Below are 17,993 nucleotides of genomic sequence, written 5' to 3' on the forward strand. Positions count from 1 at the left end.
TTATCTTAATTATAGAGAGGCTCTTACTTTATTTCTTAAACTACTAAAGCAGCGCTTTATTCTCTAGCATATAGAAGCAGATTTCTTAGCTTCTATCTTATACTAAATTATACTTACAGATTGTATTACTAAAGAACGTTCTTATATAGAATTAATTATTAATCTTACGTACTATATCCTAACACTGTTAAAGTTAGCTAGAGAATACAGCTATGCGTAGACGTCTTATTAGTATAGTTATCTTAGCTTTGTTTTTTATTGTTAGATGCATTATTTCTTAAGTATGCAAGCTTTTTATAAACCTATTACTAAGTAACAGCTTTGCTTATAAGACCTCCCCTATCTAGAGTACTATAGTACACACTATGCTACCTATAGAATAGCAACTTTTTTAAGCCTATAACCTCTTTAGAATATTAAGAACACATTTAAAGAACTCTTTTCTAACTAATTTATAAGTCTTTTGTTTATACGGAAACCTATAAATGATTAAATGATCATTTTTTGGGTATTTAGCCTGGATAGGATAAGGCGAGCCCAGTATTGGAAACGGTACTTGAGTGCCGAATTGCAGGACTGGCAGTCTCGGAACCCGAAGGTTTGTCAGACAAGCAGTGCGTATAATTGTCATCGACGGTCATGGTGGGGTGCGCTGATGGTGGGACCGAGTCCGAGTCCGACCTCAGGGGAAAAACGCGTCTGTGGCATTAAACTTCTGGGCCATGCGAAACGAGAGCCACGCACAGATACGCTAGAGAAGTATATGTATGTCGCTGGTAATCACGATAATTGCTGAAGCGCGAGTGGAGGTGAAGCCGGGTGCAGGCGGATGCAACGATGGTGATGATGCGAGAAGGACACGAAGAGGCTGCATGCACGGCTGTGACGGGCTGGCTGAAGGTGGACGTCGTCGTATCACGTCGACATTGCATGGAGTCGTGGCGGAAGGATCGGAACGCGTAGGTCCGTGCTTGTTCGGTTGCTCCTTCTACCTCCTACCTGGGCATCGGAACCCAGGGATAAACAAACAGTGGCCGACAAGCTCACAACGCCGCCACATCCGACGACGCCGCCGGTAGCCGACCATAACGGCTGCACTCACCATGGACTCGTACAATCTCAAGACGGCGTCGACGTACATCAACAACCTGCTGCTTGCGCGGGGGTTGTTGCGCAATGGCACGCCCATTGAGTTTGCGCATCCGTCGAGGGGAGAAGGGGGGAAAGAGGCCACCATGGCCCAGATCATCAACCTGGTGCACGATCTGATATTGAAGCGCGATGTAGGCACATGCACGTTTACGTTCTGGTGGAGAGGGTCCTAATGAGCAGATAGCGCGACCAGGAATACCGCGAATCCAGCGCCGACACGCTGCGAAGCCTGCGCGCCGAGTCGACGCGCCAGACGGCCGCCCTCGAGAAGCAGCACAACCGCAATGCCGACCTATCGCGACAGCTCTCGCTCGCCCAGGCGCAAGAGCAGTCGGCGCGCAAAGCCCTGCACACGGCCGAGTCGTCGGCGCGGAAGCTGCGCGCCGAGATGCAGCGCCTCAAGACGACGGTCGACCAAGTGCGCACCAGCTGCACCAACGACGTGCGCAAGCGCGACAAGGAAATTGCACGGCTCAAGAGCCACCTGACGAGCCAGCAGCGCGGCAACAAGACGGGCCTCGTCGGCGCCAGCATCACTATCAACCCCGGCAGCACAGGCTTGGGCGCCGCCACGGGCCATGCGCGCGACGAGTCGCCCAATGTCGACGACCCCGAATACAGCCTGAAGCAGGAGACGACCGAGTTCTTGACGCAGCTGAGCCAGAGCTTGAGCGACGAGAACGACAACCTCATCGGCCTCGTGCGCAGCGCCCTGGTGACGCTGAGAGAGCTGCAAGGCATGCCCGAAGTCAATCGCAAACAAGACGCAGACGACGCCTCGGTCGCGGGCGACGAGCAAGACGACACGCAACAGGACATGCTGCACACGCTGCCTACCGACTACGAGACGCTCGCCGACGACATGGACACGGTCTTGGACAACCTGAAGAACCTCCTCACAAATCCAAACTTTGTAGCAGTGGACGAGGTCGAGATGCGCGAGGAGGAGATACACAGGCTGCGGGCGGGCTGGGAGAAGATGGAGGCCCGGCTGCGCGAGTCGTTCCTCCTCATGGATTCCTGGCGAAAGCGCATGACCAATGGCGACACCATCAATCTCGAGGAGCTGAGGATGGGACTAGGATTTGGCGAAGGGTTCGAGACAGTCGACAGGGAAGGATTCTCCGTGATCGATGAAGAAAGCGAGGCCGAGGAAGCTGCAAGCTCAGCCTTAGAAGAAGACGTGGACAATACAGAAGAGCAAGAGGAGGCCGTCTACCTGCCCTCACCCAAGCCACACGCGAGACCAGACAAGACAACTGGGCCCGATGTCTTCAGCATCAAGTTGCAACCCAGCCAGCCAGCGCTGAGGGAGACCAACGGCAACAAGTCGCCCAGTCGATCACCCCGCAAAGTCGCCTTCTCAGCGTCCATACCGAATACACCGTCGCAGGTGGACGGAGAGAACGCAGACACGTCTGGGATAGATCTAGTCGATGCGGAGAAGGCTAGTCGGCCAACTTCTGCAGCCAAACCACCTCGTTCTGAAGAACGAGCGTCAAGACCAACGAGTCAAGACAGACCACGCCATGTACGTTGTGACATCTTTCCCTCTACGTCCACTCCCTCCACAATCTCCAGCCCATCAGCACCACACCCATCCCTCAACAGATCTGACAATCTACGACAGACCAAGAAGCGCTTGTCGAGCCCACGTGCCCATCCCGACGAGCGATCGCCGAAGCTGTCGGTCCAAGACAAGTTACGAGAGGCCGCGGAAGCAGCCGCTGTAACCGACGGAGACATCTCCACCAAGAAGACGGACGAAAGCACCGAAGTGTCCGAGGAAAACCCTAAGAAGCGGGCACCTAGATCTCCCGTCAAGACACGAATCAGTGGGAGGCCAAAGAGGAGAAAAAGCACCTTGACGCCAGAGGAGCTGGCAAATCTTCTAGGCTGCTAAACTAGATTGGAGCATGTGCGATACTCACGATGGCACCGTGAACTAGGACTTGATAGCGACTCGAGGCTGCATCGGCGGCTGGTCATGCAAGATCATGCCATCAACTGGCTTCCAGTTATATGCGAGGCTTGCATGTTGAGGAGTCGGTCGGTGGAGTGAATGATGGGCGTGACCCACGCTCTCCTCTATTGGGTAGGTCATAGATGCCAGTGCGTTTGTGGCCCTTATGCACTGGGTAACGGCGCGTATCCTGAGGCCCTCCTCGGCTGGACTGTCAAGTCTCGCCAGGCCCACTCATGAGCTCGCACAGGTTCGGTCAATGCGCGACTGTGAACGGTCTTGATTTTGAAGGACGTTTTATGAGAAATGACCTACCTCATCGTGCGAATGGGCCATGGCACAGCAGCAACACAGCGTCTCCCCTGCTTCTTGTGTGCCCAAGGGGCTGCGTATCCGACGCAGTGACATGCCTTGGTGGAAGTGCTCATAGTCGGGCATCGATAATGTTATCGTCCTCGGTCGCTTCGCGTACCTGAATCCTCCCGCCCGCCCGTCATTCCTCCTCACAACTCTGCACTCGTTCAATCTCTAGTCTTCACATGCACCTTTGCACATCATCACGAGAGACACCGGTTTTCCTCCACATGGCGCACATTGTGACCGCAGTGTGGCCGTAAAAATCGCTCGCTCCGCCTCCAGCATTCCTGAGGTTGGTGAGGTGGTGTTGTGGTTGGACAGCGTTGCAAGCCACTAAGTTTATTAGCCGCCCATTGTCCTCATTCGGGACATTAGGTGATGGATGATATGAGCACAGCTCCAGTGATTGGGTAGAGGCTGAGATGCGGATGCAGAATGGCTGTAAATAGGTCTCCATGCGGCAGGGAGGATAGCTGCAGCGCGATCAAGGTAGCAGCCTTGGAAAGCAAATTTCTCTGCATCTGTCGTCAGCCCTCGAGCCACAGTTCCCCCGTCGAAAATGCACTGTTATGCAGTGTGACAGGCGATTGTCTGCACCTTGCACATCCCGGCATCACATGGCTCACCTGTTCTCTGCTGCTCATTGGTGTGGTGTTTTCACCCCAAGCCCGTGCGCTACGTGACGGCCCACTTATGTATTCCCCGCCCGCGTTGGCGAATGAGGGCGCAGAAGCAAGACGCCCGGCTACACACATCAAGCCCGCCCACCACTCCCGCTTCACCATCAAGCGCTCGCCGTACATTCGATAGACTGCTCTCCACACCCGCTACCAGCTTACACCCTGCGAACATGGCGTGTCTACGCAGCGCAGGTAATCAATCGCTACCGGGTGCAGCGAGACCTGGCCCATAGTTGGCGTAGTGCAATGTGCCGGCCTGCCAGCCCCTCGCTAACGCCCAATGGTCGCTCAGCAGCTGTGCGATGCTGTGTCTATAGATAAGTAGGCCTGGCGCCGCTCACATCTCGTCTTTTTTTCTTCAGCAAGTGTGTCAAGTTCAGAGCTGTTGTGTTCGTCTTTTGTCTATTCTTTTTACCCCTCCCCTTCTCCCTCTCTACTCTCCAGGCCTGGTGCCATTTAATTCCCACTACCTCACCGTCGACCTTTATACCCACCCTTTTACAATAATCCAATTCTTTGTGGCCGGTCCACTTTCACGTAATACACAGTTCTACTTGCTCGAAACGAAATTTCAAACTCACAACGACAACGCACTACTCGCAAACCTTTACGAAACTCTCAACACACAGCTTCTTCAGCAATCTTGACGTCTATCCATTAGTTTGGCATCGGACGAATTCGAAAGAAACGATTACATCATAATACCAATCTTTACAACAGAAAGAACGAAACAACATCACAATGGCCGCTATCCAGCTTAACTTCACTCTCCGCACTTCCTCCAACTGCAAGACCGTGCACTTGCTCGGCTCCTGGGACGGCTACCAGGGTCAGCTCCCGCTCTCCAAGGACCCCAAGAAGTCCGGAGGCTGGGTCGGATGCTTCAAGTTCCAAGGACAGACCTTGAAGCAGGGACAGCGCTACTGGTACTACGTATGTCTCCCCTCTAGCACTGCATGGTGAACTAGAAGCTAACATCTGCCCAGTACATCATCGACGGCTACCACGTCTCGCACGACCCCGCTAAGGACCACACCACCGAACCCACCACTGGCCGCAAGCTTAACATCATCGACATCCCCGCTGCCAAGTCGAGCTCCAAGACAACCACCTCCAGCTCAGACCGCAAGTCCCGCCGCGTCTCGACCGCCACCATTCCCAAGGGCCGTGGCCTCAGCCCAGAGCGCATCGTCGCGCCCAAGCCCCAGCGCCCACACGAGACCCGCCAGGTCATCAACACCCAGTACGACAAGACCACTCTTGAGGATCTCAACCGCCGCTTTGCCAAGCAGCAAATCGAGGAGTCGTCCGACGACTCAGACTACGACTCCGATGAGGGCTCCGACGTTCCCTCGCTCACCAGCCGCTCCACCAACAGCTCCAGCCCGTCCAGTGTCAGCTCTGGTAGCTCATGCTGCACATGCGAACGCTACGGAATCACCCGCGCTGGTGACCGCGTCAAGCTCGACTGCGGTGGTGCTCGCTGCGGATACTCTGATGACTCATCTGACTGCTCCTCCGAGGACGAGTACGTGTACGAGGAGAAGACCACCCGCCGCCAGGGTGTCGTCATCCGCTCCTAAGTGCCTCACTACCTTCCTGGATACCATTGTTCCGTCATCGACACCTGCATCCTTGCATCTTCTATCGCAGTGTGCCGATGCGCCTTTTCAACCTCTTTCTTCTGTGCATATTATGATTACGAATCTTCTTTCTTATCTTGTTCTATCAACTACAACCGGCCTCGTGTTCAGAGGCTGGCTTCCGCTCTTTGGGATATTATGACGGGTATTATTGCTGCTGGTATGGGAGCTGCCCATGAGTTTGATGCTGGGGGATGACGAGGCAACTGCCTGCACCTTACGACAATGGCTTAACAAGCCACCCAGAGAACACGCTAGATGTTCTCATCGTGCCAATGCACGCTCATGTAGTCTATAGTTTACTAAATCTACGGATCCGCATGCGCTCGTGCGCGGAAAGATACATCGCTTTTCAAATATGCACTCTGAGTGACTTCGAGCCATTGTAAGCGGCAGGGTGCATCGTGGCCTCGTCAGGCCCGGCTGTCGCAGCTTCCCCACGTTCGTTGAGGGGTAACTGCCTAGCTCAACAGGTTCAGGCCACCGCTCTGACGCGGAACCATCATCTTCATTGCCTCTCTCGGCCCGCTATTTTACCAACACAACAACGCTACCTCTTTGGAATCCGCCTAACCCATCAGTCTTGCCATTCTTAAGACGCCTCGTCTGGAATTCTCATCTTTGTCCTTGCGCTCACCATTATGGAAGCCGCTGAGAACGACGCCAGTTGTCAAAAATGTCAGTTGAATGGGATTCGCCTAAGGACAAAAGGCATGGATACTGAAGGCTTTTTCCGATGGGACGACGCTTCTCTTTTTCTCCATGAGCCCTGTCCAAAATGCGACAATACGGAGCTGGATCCCTCATTACGCTTGTGCGAGGCCTGTCGTCACTTCCGTATCTGGCATTTGCTTACCTGCCGTGGCCAGATGGAATGGGATGGTCTCCTCAAACACTGTCACAAAAGCCAGGGGCATTGTGATTTCTGCCATTCCGTCATCTCAGCGGCGCAAGACTCTAGTAGAGGACATGGAGGAACACTGGACCTCCAAGATGCCGACAGCGTCAAATTCGCGATTCGTAGTGACAGTGGCGACGGACTCGTGCGCTGCATTCTCTACATGTTATCCGCCATCATCAATGGCAAAGAAGAGCCTTTTTCGGGCGACCACCAATATATCGTAGACACCATAGACCGATCTATTGATCGTGCCTTTTTCGATGCAGGGGTGTCATCATACTCTGAGCCAGAGAAAAACACCAAAGCGTTAATGTCGCATCTCCATCCTTATATTGACTGGAGCCAACACCGGACTTGGTTCGGAAGCCTACCATTACTGAGATCATCGGAGGAGAAGCCTGGAGGACTGTTCTTACGACAAGCACTCCAAGACGTTCGCGTGGTAGATGTTGTGGATGCGTGCATCGTACATTTACCTCGAGAAGCCGAGTACGTTGCCCTGTCGTATGTATGGGGACCAGACTCCGCGAAAGACTTTCGTACCTTGCGTACCAATCTGAGCGACGTTGAAACCCCCGGTAGCCTGGATAAGATTGACCTGCCCTCGACAATATCAGATGCTGTCACAGTATGCAGACAGCTAAAACGTCGATTCCTATGGATAGACCGACTTTGCATTATACAAGACGAACTGTACGCGGAAGCAATTCAGTTAGAGCAGATGGCAAGTCTATACCACCAAGCAGCCTTGACGATTGTTGCAGCTGCAGGTTCCAATGCAGCACATGGGTTGCTGGGAGTGAGCCGCGCGAGGGAGGAGCAAAAACAACTGAAGTTTCACAGTCGCCTCCAGCTGGTAAAACCCGCACCGGACCTCAAACTAGCCCTACGCAAGACTACATGGAGCAGTCGTGCTTGGACATTTCAGGAATACCTATCGTCAACGACCATGATGTTCTTCACCGAACATGGGCTTTACGTTGGTCACAGATCGGAACCCGGCGACATTGATATATACACCGAAGCACCCGCGGTACACCAATCCACATATGATCGACTACAAAATCCATTCGCCGCATGTGAGACATACACGGCCAAGTCGCTCACGCACTCATCGGATAGGCTGCGCGGTTTCTCGGGAATACTGTGTGCGACCCATGGTAATAGAACAATGTACGGAATGCCCATTGACGATTTCGATCGCAGTGTTCTGTGGCGACGACGAGGATCGAAAATTGAACCAAGAACCCAGGAACAAGCGGACGACATGCCCAAATGGTCTTGGACATCGGTTGGTGGACCCATAGAGTTTTACCAGAGGTCCTGTTATTTGTACAGCCTTGCTTACTGGGGCAGATTCCTCTACGACGAAGACAGGGTGGTGAAGGTTGTCATTGGACCATCGAACCGAGCATGTCACCTTGAAAGAGAGGGGAAAGATCACACTGTAGCCGCGCTTGCATGGCTGGCTGGCTGCGTGCGCTCAAAACCACCAGCCTATCTCAAAATCGATTGCTTAAGGACCGAGTACGAGAAACGTCTCGAGGAGAGATGGTCCGATAATGATCCCACCGAATACTGGAAAGATGCTTTTCGCGAGTATACAACGGATGAGCTATTTGAGAGCGTCCCTGGTAATCTCTTAGACATTACTAGACGCATCATAGTGCATACACAGAAGGCTTGCTTCACCCTGGATCGAAGTAGCCGAATTGGAAGGGACAAGTCACGAGCATGGGAATACCCACCAAAGATCACGATCCTGATTCGCAGCAAGGGTCTGGTAGCAGGTGCTGTAGAGCTCGACGAAGACCTCATCGATAGCACCGGAAGCCGAACGATGGATCATTGTGACGTAGACCTGATTGCACTCTCAGTAGACCCTGAGAGTCATAGATTCCCGCCAGTAATGCCGTGCTTCGATTCGTCATCTGACAGCTCATCGATCAGCAAGTTCTTTGGATGTATGTGCTCGTCAAACGGGACCATCGATTTAGAACCGGAAGCACATCTGGTAGAGTGTCCCAAACACGTGGATTTCGATACACCCAGCTCTTACGGTGAACTACTTTCTCCCAACGACAGATTTGCTCCTGAGCAGAGACAGACCGAGAAAGCAAGGGCATTTGTCAAGCACTGGGAAGGAATGAGCTACTTTGGCATCGACGGCAATCCTATTCACGATTTGAAGTACATACCCGAGTTGTATGTAATGGTAGTTGCGCCGGTTCCAGAGCACGAAGAAGGCGTCATCATATATCGGAGACTGGGCATCGGAAGGGTTTATCTGAAGAGATGGGTTGAAGCGTCGCCAGAGTTCGAAACAATTGTCCTGGAATGAGTTGACTCGGATGGAGTAGCTTGGTGTCTACTAGGACCTTCAAGTTACCCTAGCAGATCAGTCATGAAAGACGTTGCTTTGGGCAAGATTCGATTGGATGCGCTGCTATAGCACCTTGGCTCAGTTCTGGAGCGTAGCCAAACGGAGAGATCAAGAGATTGCGGGAAAAACGCTGACTGCCATCGAGAAGAGTTGTATCTTAGAAGAATACACTAATTGGTATTGGGTCCATATATTACGAGTATTGTCGCCTAACGAATGAATCGTCACTTGGTCCCTCAATAACACATGACCACGCCTTGCTGCAAGGCCGCCTGCATCCCTAGCAAGATGCTCCAGCCCCATAATCAGCCTCCATGCCACTGCGCCGCTGGCTTAGAATCGGTACTACGCGAGAGCGTTTGCCCCTGGCCGGATCCCGCTCGCCACGATGGAAACGCCCACTAAGCCTTATCGTGGGTTTCCCAGAAGAGGCTCATGTGGAGGCAGTGACAAATAAGGTTGGGGCATGGAGTGGTTGGTGGGTATGCGAATATGTGCCAGTGTACGCTAGTGCAGCGCTTGTAGGGGCAGGCTCACGTAAGGCGGGATTTGGTGCCAAGGCGATTGGGTTTGAAGAATGTGATTGGTGCGCGGTGTGGATGCCGAGGTTACCAATATCTTTTCGATGGGTTGATGAAGCCAGTCGGTACGTTCAATCCTTCGATCATCTGGGGTATGATACTTGTTTGACGCTGGAAGGCCCTAACGTATGCAGAGCTGGGGGCTGAGTACTTGCTGGTCGGTGAACGTGGGCGTAATGATTGTCTGGACTTCCAGAACAGTGCGATGGTGAGTAGGTCTATGAGTATTGGAGCCAACCTGGACGAATGAGGACATTAGGATGCCTCATAACCAGATTAGGCAAAACAAGCAGTGCCAATGCATCTCGAAGTATTAGCCTCGTCTCCAATCATATGTACAACATCGAGCTTCCAATCGTAACATGTTCTGTAGACTTTGAGCTAATGCAGGGGTCTTTCGTGACACCAGCGTGTTGGTGACGGTAGATTCGGGATGGCAATGGATCCACGACCCGTCTTGCCGCAGTGGATCAACAGCCGACCACCCAGCGTCCTCGCGAGCAGTCCACAAGGCTGAATCGATGTCTCGGCAGCGTCCGTTCGGGAGCCTCTCGGCTAGGACGCATCTTATACCCGATCTAGTGTACAACGGTCCAAGGTCGATTGTCGGAGATGACCAACAGGGGAAGGGTTGCGCCAAACGCGCCTGAAGAGTAATGCAACCTGGCTTGAAATGTTAGCTCATAAGAAAAGTCTGGGTCTATGAAGCTGGGCAAGCTGATAGGCGGAGCGTTAGGAAGCTTTAGAGATACGATACCATGTTGGCTCGAATCTGGAGAATGGGCTTTCTCGACCCCAAGTAGCAGCACTAGCATGCCGGAAATATTGGATACCGCACAAGAATATAGCATTGACATGATGAGAGCAAGGCGAGCAGATGAAGGCATCGAGGAAATCCAGCCAACCGGTGGTGAGAAGCAATGGATGCCTAGCTTTCAAGCTATGACTGTAGAGTTGCCACGCAAGCCTCAATCCACGGATACGAGAATGGGAGACCTAGATCTATCCAGCGGCAGTCGCGGTACCGTTGGCTACGGCAATGTGACCCCTTCGCCCTGCGCCTAGCCTACGCGTGGTCCGTTACAGGGTGGATTCGTGAGCTTGCAGCGGAGGCAACGGCCTTCGTGGGTCATGACGAGGTGCATCGCCTTCACGGCACCAACGGTATGTAGGGATTCCGATCGACTGTGGCGCAATGATCCGACTCGCCGAGACTTGAGAATGCCGAATGTCGTTCACCGGCGACGTCGGAAGCGGCCGGGGTGTGAGTCGTCCTGCAAGCACCATCGGGGCGTGGTCGCGATCTAGATAGACTACAGATTTGTGATACGACGACTGAAGTGTGGGGTGGGGAGTAACGGTTTCTACACCGACGGATAAGGCGAGTTTTAGGTGTATACTGTTCGTTCTGTTCATGGAGATGGCGGTGACCCTTGAAGTGGCACGTGCATGGGCCGCCAAAGGTGGGTCTGCTTGGCGAAGATGACGTCTCACCGAACTCTGTATGCACTTGCGAGCACGCTACGATGCTTCATTCTATCACGTAGACCTGAATCATTGCGACTACACACAACAAGTTCTCGTGTTGACTCAAGTCATGTATCGGGGCCGAACGGAGCAAATTTCTCCGTCTAGGAATAGTGGGCTTCATTGGGTTGGTGCCTTGCACAAGGCAGACTCAAATGTGCTCGTAAAAATAGCATAATGACATTGAAGGTTAACGCTACGATTGAAGTAGAAACTGCAAGTAAGAATACCACACGACGTGAACATTCGATGCTGCTACTGATGTAACAAAGACCAAAGCAGTTGGTATTGTCCAAAGCATGCGCAACACGCCAGTTCTTATGATGACTCCCATATCCTCGTGATGTTACTGTGCGGACCCAAAAGAAAACGCCAACTCCTCCTTCATTCTCGTGTTCCATGCGTGTAACCCATCATGTCGATCCAAACCCTCTTAAACTCCTTGGTAATGCGTGTATCGTCGAAAGTGTGAAATGATGCGAACGTAAAGTGGCTGAAGATACAGCACTGAGTAACCAGCTCGAGAAGATAGTTGTGTGTTGAAGTGAGCAAACGGCCTTGCGATGGAATGATAGCGCGTCTTCGCAGCTGAATGTGAGTTGTAGACATACAACCTCATGCATTCATCGTAGGTATGCCGGAGAAAACCCGCCGCTACCATAGCCGGAATCTGGGAGAACACCGGCATGGTAGGCTTGAGGTCGATGGTGGCTATGAGAGCTGCAGGCGTAGCCTACGAGAACTGTCTTCTCTTGGATCCCATGTCCTCGTTGACCATGGGCGGCGCATGGATCGATTGCGTGTTTGTAGTATAAGCACCGGCAGACCGAATAGCGCTCAATGACTTGATAGCACATGTCGAGAAGTTTATGGTTGGGTATATCAGTGCCCAAATGTGAAGTGGCCCGGAGAAATTGAAGATCTGGATAGCGTGAAAGCCAACGATATGGTACAAAAGAAGATGTGTTGACAAGAGTGAACTGAGACTTGTAGTGATGAATCCTGACTCGACGTGGCAAGCGGTAGCATATATAGCGATAGGCGTGAAGTCAACTCGGACGCATAGGCCAGTGTGGGTCACCCGGTAGGCATCGTTGACTACCCGCAGGTCCGTCAGGCAACGGGGACCAAGTGTAGGGATGAGTGCACAGTCAGCCGGACGCTGCTAAGATGGGATTCCCAGAGGCAACTAACACAGCCATCGTGCCCGTTAGCTTGTTGACGGTAGGGAAAAAGGTTTGGTCTTGACATCCAGCAGGGGTTGGTAGTTCGCTTCTTGGAGGCTCTTCAGCTGTTGTGCATGGTGCATCCCATGTTCTAATTGGTCAGTGGCCAATACCATCTAATATTGCTGGTTCGCTGAGCACATCAGTAGAGATTTGGACGGGGCGCGCAGCAAAGCAGAGCTGTACAGGGTGTGGAAGCGCAGTAGAAGCTAACCGGGGCTGCTAAACCCCTGTAGCGCGCGGACCATGTGAACGTGCCACGATACCGCACAAGAGTTCATGTTCAAATCGGTACGTAGTGTACGAGGTGGGTGTCACGATAGCTGCGTGACTCTAATCGTATCTGACAGCCCGCTTAGTCCCAGCCACGTTCCCTGATATAGCGATCGATCTGTTGGTAGGCAAGGAGGGGCAGTGTCATTTCTGACGTAGATTACTCAGGTTCGGGCCTCTTCGCGGACCACGGCGGTTTCGCTGGAGAAGTATCGTTTGGGCAGTGGCGCCTGTCGCGCGGGTCGGAGCTGCTACCGAGCAAAAGGTTTAAGGTGGGAAGAAGAGTGCGTGGGCAGGCCGACGACGCGGAAGTCGAAGCTGGGGTAGGAGGAGGCACGTGCGCGTCTTTGCGCTCCAATGAACGTGGAAGTCTCCGTTGCGGGGCAATTAGCAGTACAAAGTATTCTTAGTGCTTCCGCCCTTTTCCATCCACCACACTCCAATGAACCAGGTTTACTCAATCGCAAAGCCGATTACTTTACATGGCTGCGCAAGCTAACGGTCTTCACCAACTTCCCATTGAAGTCCATGGGCGGGACTGCCTGGAGCTTCAGGCTGACCAGCTGAGTGCTGCCTGGCGACCTATGGGTCGACGCCAGAGCTACGTCGACGATTCGAAAACAGATGCATATCCGCTTCTCTCATTGGTCACATTCCATGACTGAGTAACTTTCTGCATCTGTCGAGCATGCAAAGTTCCTTTACCTACGTCAAGTGTTTGAGTACACCGCTGATACAATCAGATGCGGACAGCTTCAAGAGCTTTCCATCGCGTCATTATCATATCGAAACACTCTTGTCTGCCCAATGACTATGCTCTGGTTGGTCCAGTATTGCGTCCGATCCACTGTTAGGGCTGAAGACCCTGCCACTGGCTTGTTACACGGCTCGAGGCTGACCTGCAACGTTCGACAATCATGCAGCCCTATGCACCCTCCCGTTTCCTGGGAACACGTGGTGGCGGTCAGTATGTCGGATGCAGCACCGCCCACGTTTTCATTTGCGGTTACCGGTCGCATCTCCAATAACCTTGACGACCATCATCCTTTGCATGGCCGCAAGCGCTTTGGAAAGTGTGCGTGTCACACCGGCCCCATGCCATTGTTACTTGTTTCAGTAAACGAAAATGTAGGTCCGCAGCAGTCATCAGAACTTTCGGCCCCCAACCCTACAACTGGTCCACCAAAAGACGGGCATGATGCAATCGTGCTTGTCTTATTTCATTCGGTCCGCTCAAGTCACTGTGTGCTCGTAATTCTACAGACAGCTTTGTCCGACTTCACCTCCAGGATATCCGTTGGACGTTGCGAACACAACTCAGCTAGCGAAGGGAAGAGGTGACACCGTAAAATGACTGCGGGCAGCGAACGCAGGTCCGACCGTACCTGCGACCAGCGCACGTACTGCCATCTACCTTTAGGTACCAACCAAAATAGAGTGACACCGTTGTGCGAGGCCCTGCGCTGCGCTGGGTGTCCATCTCCTTGAGCAACGCAACGCTAGCAGAGTCACGATGACCTGCCGAGGCATCACGATTGGTATGTAGAAAATGCAGCAGCATTCATGGAATAGGTTAGCCAAAGAACAAAGATGCTATATTGTCAACGCCACCAAGCTGACAGAGCAGCCTTACTACCGATATATCCCCGCGCTTCGCAGACCTATCGCGCTCCACGGATGCGCCCGTACAAACAAGCGAGAACCGCATGTCTGGGCAGACCATCGCTTCATATGCTCCTAAGTAGCAATTGTACGATGTGCCACTTCACCGCTTAGACCCCGCGTCAGCTGACTTACATGCGCTCGAATACCCCACGCACCATCTCGCCCATCGTTCCCGCAGATACGGTACCAGGCGAGTGTCTCGGGACCTGTAACGATGTCGGCACTGCCTAGTTATCACTCACCGGAAACAGGGCGAAGATATATCCGGTTGCTGTTCGTATGTTCTTTGGATAGCATTGGATACGATATCCCACTTGCATCATTCTATACATGGTATACACCGCCTTCTTTATCTCCAAATATTCGGTTGCTCCTCCGCGTGTTGGTTCCACGAAGTCACAATAACCTATGAGTCAGTAGCAGGGCGTCACTGTCTTGACCGGAATCATTGCACTCAGGACGAGCAACCCAACATCGTCCGTTGCCCGAGGCGACACGAAGGAATCACGACAGGGTTAACAGCTTATAAAGCTTACGATAAGTCACAGTGGAGATTCACCTGTTCCTTACAGCATATCCCAACAACGGGCAAACGTCCTGTTCGAAAATGTGAGGGTCTATTATTGAGTGATACGTATAAAGGTCCTCAAAACAGAAAAGGCCAGAACAATCGACTTGGGGGTATATCCATATCTTCCACCAAGCCTGGCGGGATCAAATGTCCTATCCAGACAAGAATCCCGCTGAACAAAGAAAAATCCCCCAAACGCCCCCGGTGTTCTTCTAAAATAGTCGTAACGTCGTCATATTATACATCTCCCATCCATGAAGTCGAGCGTTGCTTGATCTTACATCAAGACTCCAGCCAACAGCATCATGCCAACGGCGTAGTATCCGACGTACTTTCCGGCGCTTAAGCTCATAGCTCCGCTTTCGTCAGTGCCACCAGGCGCAGTGGTGCCTTTCTCAAGGGTACCATTTAAAACAAGAGACCTGGTGCCGTTGACATCAGAAACTGTGACGAGGGTCTTGTTGAGTGCGGCATAGCTGCCGTTACCGACAAGATCGTTGAGGTATTGCTGGTCGTCGTTCTCGTCGCATCCACAGACGAACTCTTCTTCGCACAAGCACACGACGGGAAGAGACTCATTGCGGCCCTGCGTTTGGCGTGTCCATAGTGCGCGCCGGTCATTGTCGTTGTCGTCATCGTCGTTGGTCGCGGACTGGTTGTAAAAACGGTAGGGGTTGTTGTAATAGTAAGGGTAGGCGCTGTGGAGCCACAGACCGGGCATGATGGCCACTACGAGGGCTACTCCAATCAGAGGAGCGGCAACGAGTCCCTTGGGCGTTCTTGAACCAGCGGTGTAGGGTGTTCGAGCACCGCCGCCATAGAATTGTCCACCGCCGAAAGTGCGCGGTCGACCTGATCCAGCGGAGGATAGGCCACCAGCGTTGGAGGAGGGTGATGTACGTCCCGAAGAGCCGCCACCGCCGCTTCCTCCACCTGAGCGACTGCCACCGCCTCCGCCACCACCTCCACGGCCACCGCCTCCCTTGCGACGCTCTAGTGTGTGGTCTGGTGAGACGATCTCGGAGGGAGGAACAACCCGTCGTTCTTCGAGGACGTTGAGGGCGTTGGATTCGGGTATCGAGGCGGCGCTGATTACTTGTGCGGCAACGAGGCCGGTGAGGATCTGTGAGAACTTCATGATGAAGTTGATGTGTGACGGTGATACAGGAGATTCGCGGATGTAATTTGCGACACCAGACGTCGGGTCGAGGTAATACCGATAAAGTTACAGGGGTGTAATAGTAGTGTGTTATGAGAACGCAAAACGTAAGATGTTTGCAATGTGATTGTGTAGCGGAGTTGCTAGGTATAGGGTAGGATCAATGTACGGGTTTGTGAAGAGGCAGGCGTGGGTCTTTAATGTTGTGCTGGCGGAAGACATGGGTTGCACAGCCCTGCGTCATCAAAGAAAGCCTGGGGCAAAGGGTAAAGCTTAGTCGGTTGCGACCCGCCACCATACCAGCCAAGCTCAACGCCATAATCTAGCAGGCAGTTGGGTGCCTGACCAGTTGTTCCCGATCTGACCATGCTATAGGCTAAATCACATGGACTTTTGTGGCTGAAGCATGCGATTCCCTTGAGTGCCCGTTGGTATACGCCGTAAAAGCGCCGTTGATCTGCTCGAATGGGCGCAATGCTGCATAAATTCCTGACACAATTTGGATACCTTCTCACTCTCGACCACAACCTGAGTCTCTCCCTGAAAGTCTTCACTGTAGAATATGCATGACGTGCAAATCGATCAAGTGCATCGAATTACTCAGGGTACATGACCTCATAGTTGCTGATCTGCCGAGGCACTAAACGAGCCTCCCGAACCAGAAGTGTGGCCAAACGCATCACAGACTGGATGACCAACAAACCAGGGAGCAAGCTCTGCCGGATATCCGATTGCGCCTCGATGTGGTTTGTTAGCGGGAGGCATTGCAATCGCTATGAATCACTACCATGGAACCTCGTCATTGGTGCGCAAATGTGCTCTGGGCATACGGCGCGGAAACAACGAGCGCCAAGAACGCAATCTTGGGTGTGTGGGACTGCACGCATCAATCTGCGCGAACGATAACAATGAATGTTGTGTCTTGCATGTATGGATCTCGAAGCGCATGGTGCTTTGTTGGCACAACCCGATATTGACAATGGGCAGCATCGTGGCAGGATTGACGACAGGACCAGAGTAAAAGGCTTGGCAATTGTGACGGAGTATCATCGTACTGCGGTGCAGGACGCCTAAACGGTAAACGATGCTTCGTGATACTTGGATAATGGCCGCACCACATGCTCCATTCCTCCGCTGGCCTGCTTCTTCAGTAAAGCTCTTTGTTGTCCGTCGAGCGCCTGGTCCTCATTGTGAACAATTTCTACGATATAATTGTTGATTTGTTCGCGCGACCCTACATGTTGTTACTGCACATGTGAATGGAGTTTCCGCATCTCGAGCCGTTGATGGGCCACCGATAGTCGTAGGGCTATGTATACGCCGGTCCCTTGGTCTGGGTTCAGCGGTGGCGCAGCCAGGGCACTTGGTAGGCCTGGTACTTTGTGACCGTATCTGCGGGCAACAAGGCTGATGTGGCGCTATGTCTCTCAGTCGCCGGGCTTTGCGCAGCAGAAATGGTCTACTAGGGCTATCATCGTGCTTGCGGTGGTGGTTCAGCGGGGCCTCCATCCGACACTGTCTGGTATTTCCTGTATTCCTGCTCGAGTTCTCTCTGCATCTCGAAGTCGGCCTGTCGTTCGCGCTTAACTCGTTGCTGTTCGAAGTCCCGGATGACACCCATATGCATTGCCTGATATAAGTTAGATATTTCCTTGACCATGTCCGTTCCGCAGTACTCACGGCTTTGTCGTTCCTCTGCGACCAATGCACAAATGCTACGGTACCGATTGCGGTGACGCAGGTAGTCGCCAGTGTGATCTGCGACGCTCGAGACATGGCGGGGACCGTGGAGTAGAGGCGAGGTTGGGGACGAGGCCTTGAGTAAAGTTGGAGCGGGTTCTCTGCGGGTGGGAGCTCGGGCCTTGGAGCTCCTTCCGCCAAGTCTACGGCTGCATCGTGCCTCTCCGCAACT

The 17,993-nt window shown here is 52.8% G+C and overlaps 4 protein-coding genes across 4 annotated transcripts; 2 read left to right on the top strand and 2 right to left on the bottom strand.

Annotated features, from left to right (window-relative positions):
• Positions 1 to 1,103: 1,103 nt before the first annotated feature.
• Positions 1,104 to 3,055, top strand: J4E88_004219 (uncharacterized protein; the record flags this gene model as incomplete). The annotated part of the gene is made up of 3 exons (XM_049397866.1): positions 1,104 to 1,283; positions 1,337 to 2,683; positions 2,783 to 3,055. 3 exons carry the CDS (start codon positions 1,104 to 1,106, stop codon positions 3,053 to 3,055), a joined length of 1,800 nt encoding a protein of 599 aa, XP_049256311.1.
• A 1,838-nt stretch (positions 3,056 to 4,893) lies between these two features.
• J4E88_004220 (uncharacterized protein) lies at positions 4,894 to 5,735 on the top strand (the record flags this gene model as incomplete). The annotated part of the gene is made up of 2 exons (XM_049397867.1): positions 4,894 to 5,085; positions 5,139 to 5,735. 2 exons carry the CDS (start codon positions 4,894 to 4,896, stop codon positions 5,733 to 5,735), a joined length of 789 nt encoding a protein of 262 aa, XP_049256312.1.
• Positions 5,736 to 15,199: 9,464 nt separating this feature from the next.
• Positions 15,200 to 16,060, bottom strand: J4E88_004221 (uncharacterized protein; the record flags this gene model as incomplete). Its single annotated transcript, XM_049397868.1, has 1 exon — positions 15,200 to 16,060. The coding sequence occupies one exon, from the start codon at positions 16,058 to 16,060 to the stop codon at positions 15,200 to 15,202; it is 861 nt and encodes a 286-aa protein (XP_049256313.1).
• Positions 16,061 to 17,552: 1,492 nt separating this feature from the next.
• J4E88_004222 (uncharacterized protein) lies at positions 17,553 to 17,857 on the bottom strand (the record flags this gene model as incomplete). Its single annotated transcript, XM_049397869.1, has 2 exons — positions 17,553 to 17,711; positions 17,762 to 17,857. 2 exons carry the CDS (start codon positions 17,855 to 17,857, stop codon positions 17,553 to 17,555), a joined length of 255 nt encoding a protein of 84 aa, XP_049256314.1.
• Between the last annotated feature and the right edge of the window lie 136 nt (positions 17,858 to 17,993).

Source organism: Alternaria novae-zelandiae (genome assembly GCF_023758075.1).
Source record: "Alternaria novae-zelandiae strain BMP 2774 chromosome Unknown scaffold_7, whole genome shotgun sequence".
In the NCBI taxonomy this organism is placed as follows: Eukaryota; Fungi; Ascomycota; class Dothideomycetes; order Pleosporales; family Pleosporaceae; genus Alternaria; species Alternaria novae-zelandiae.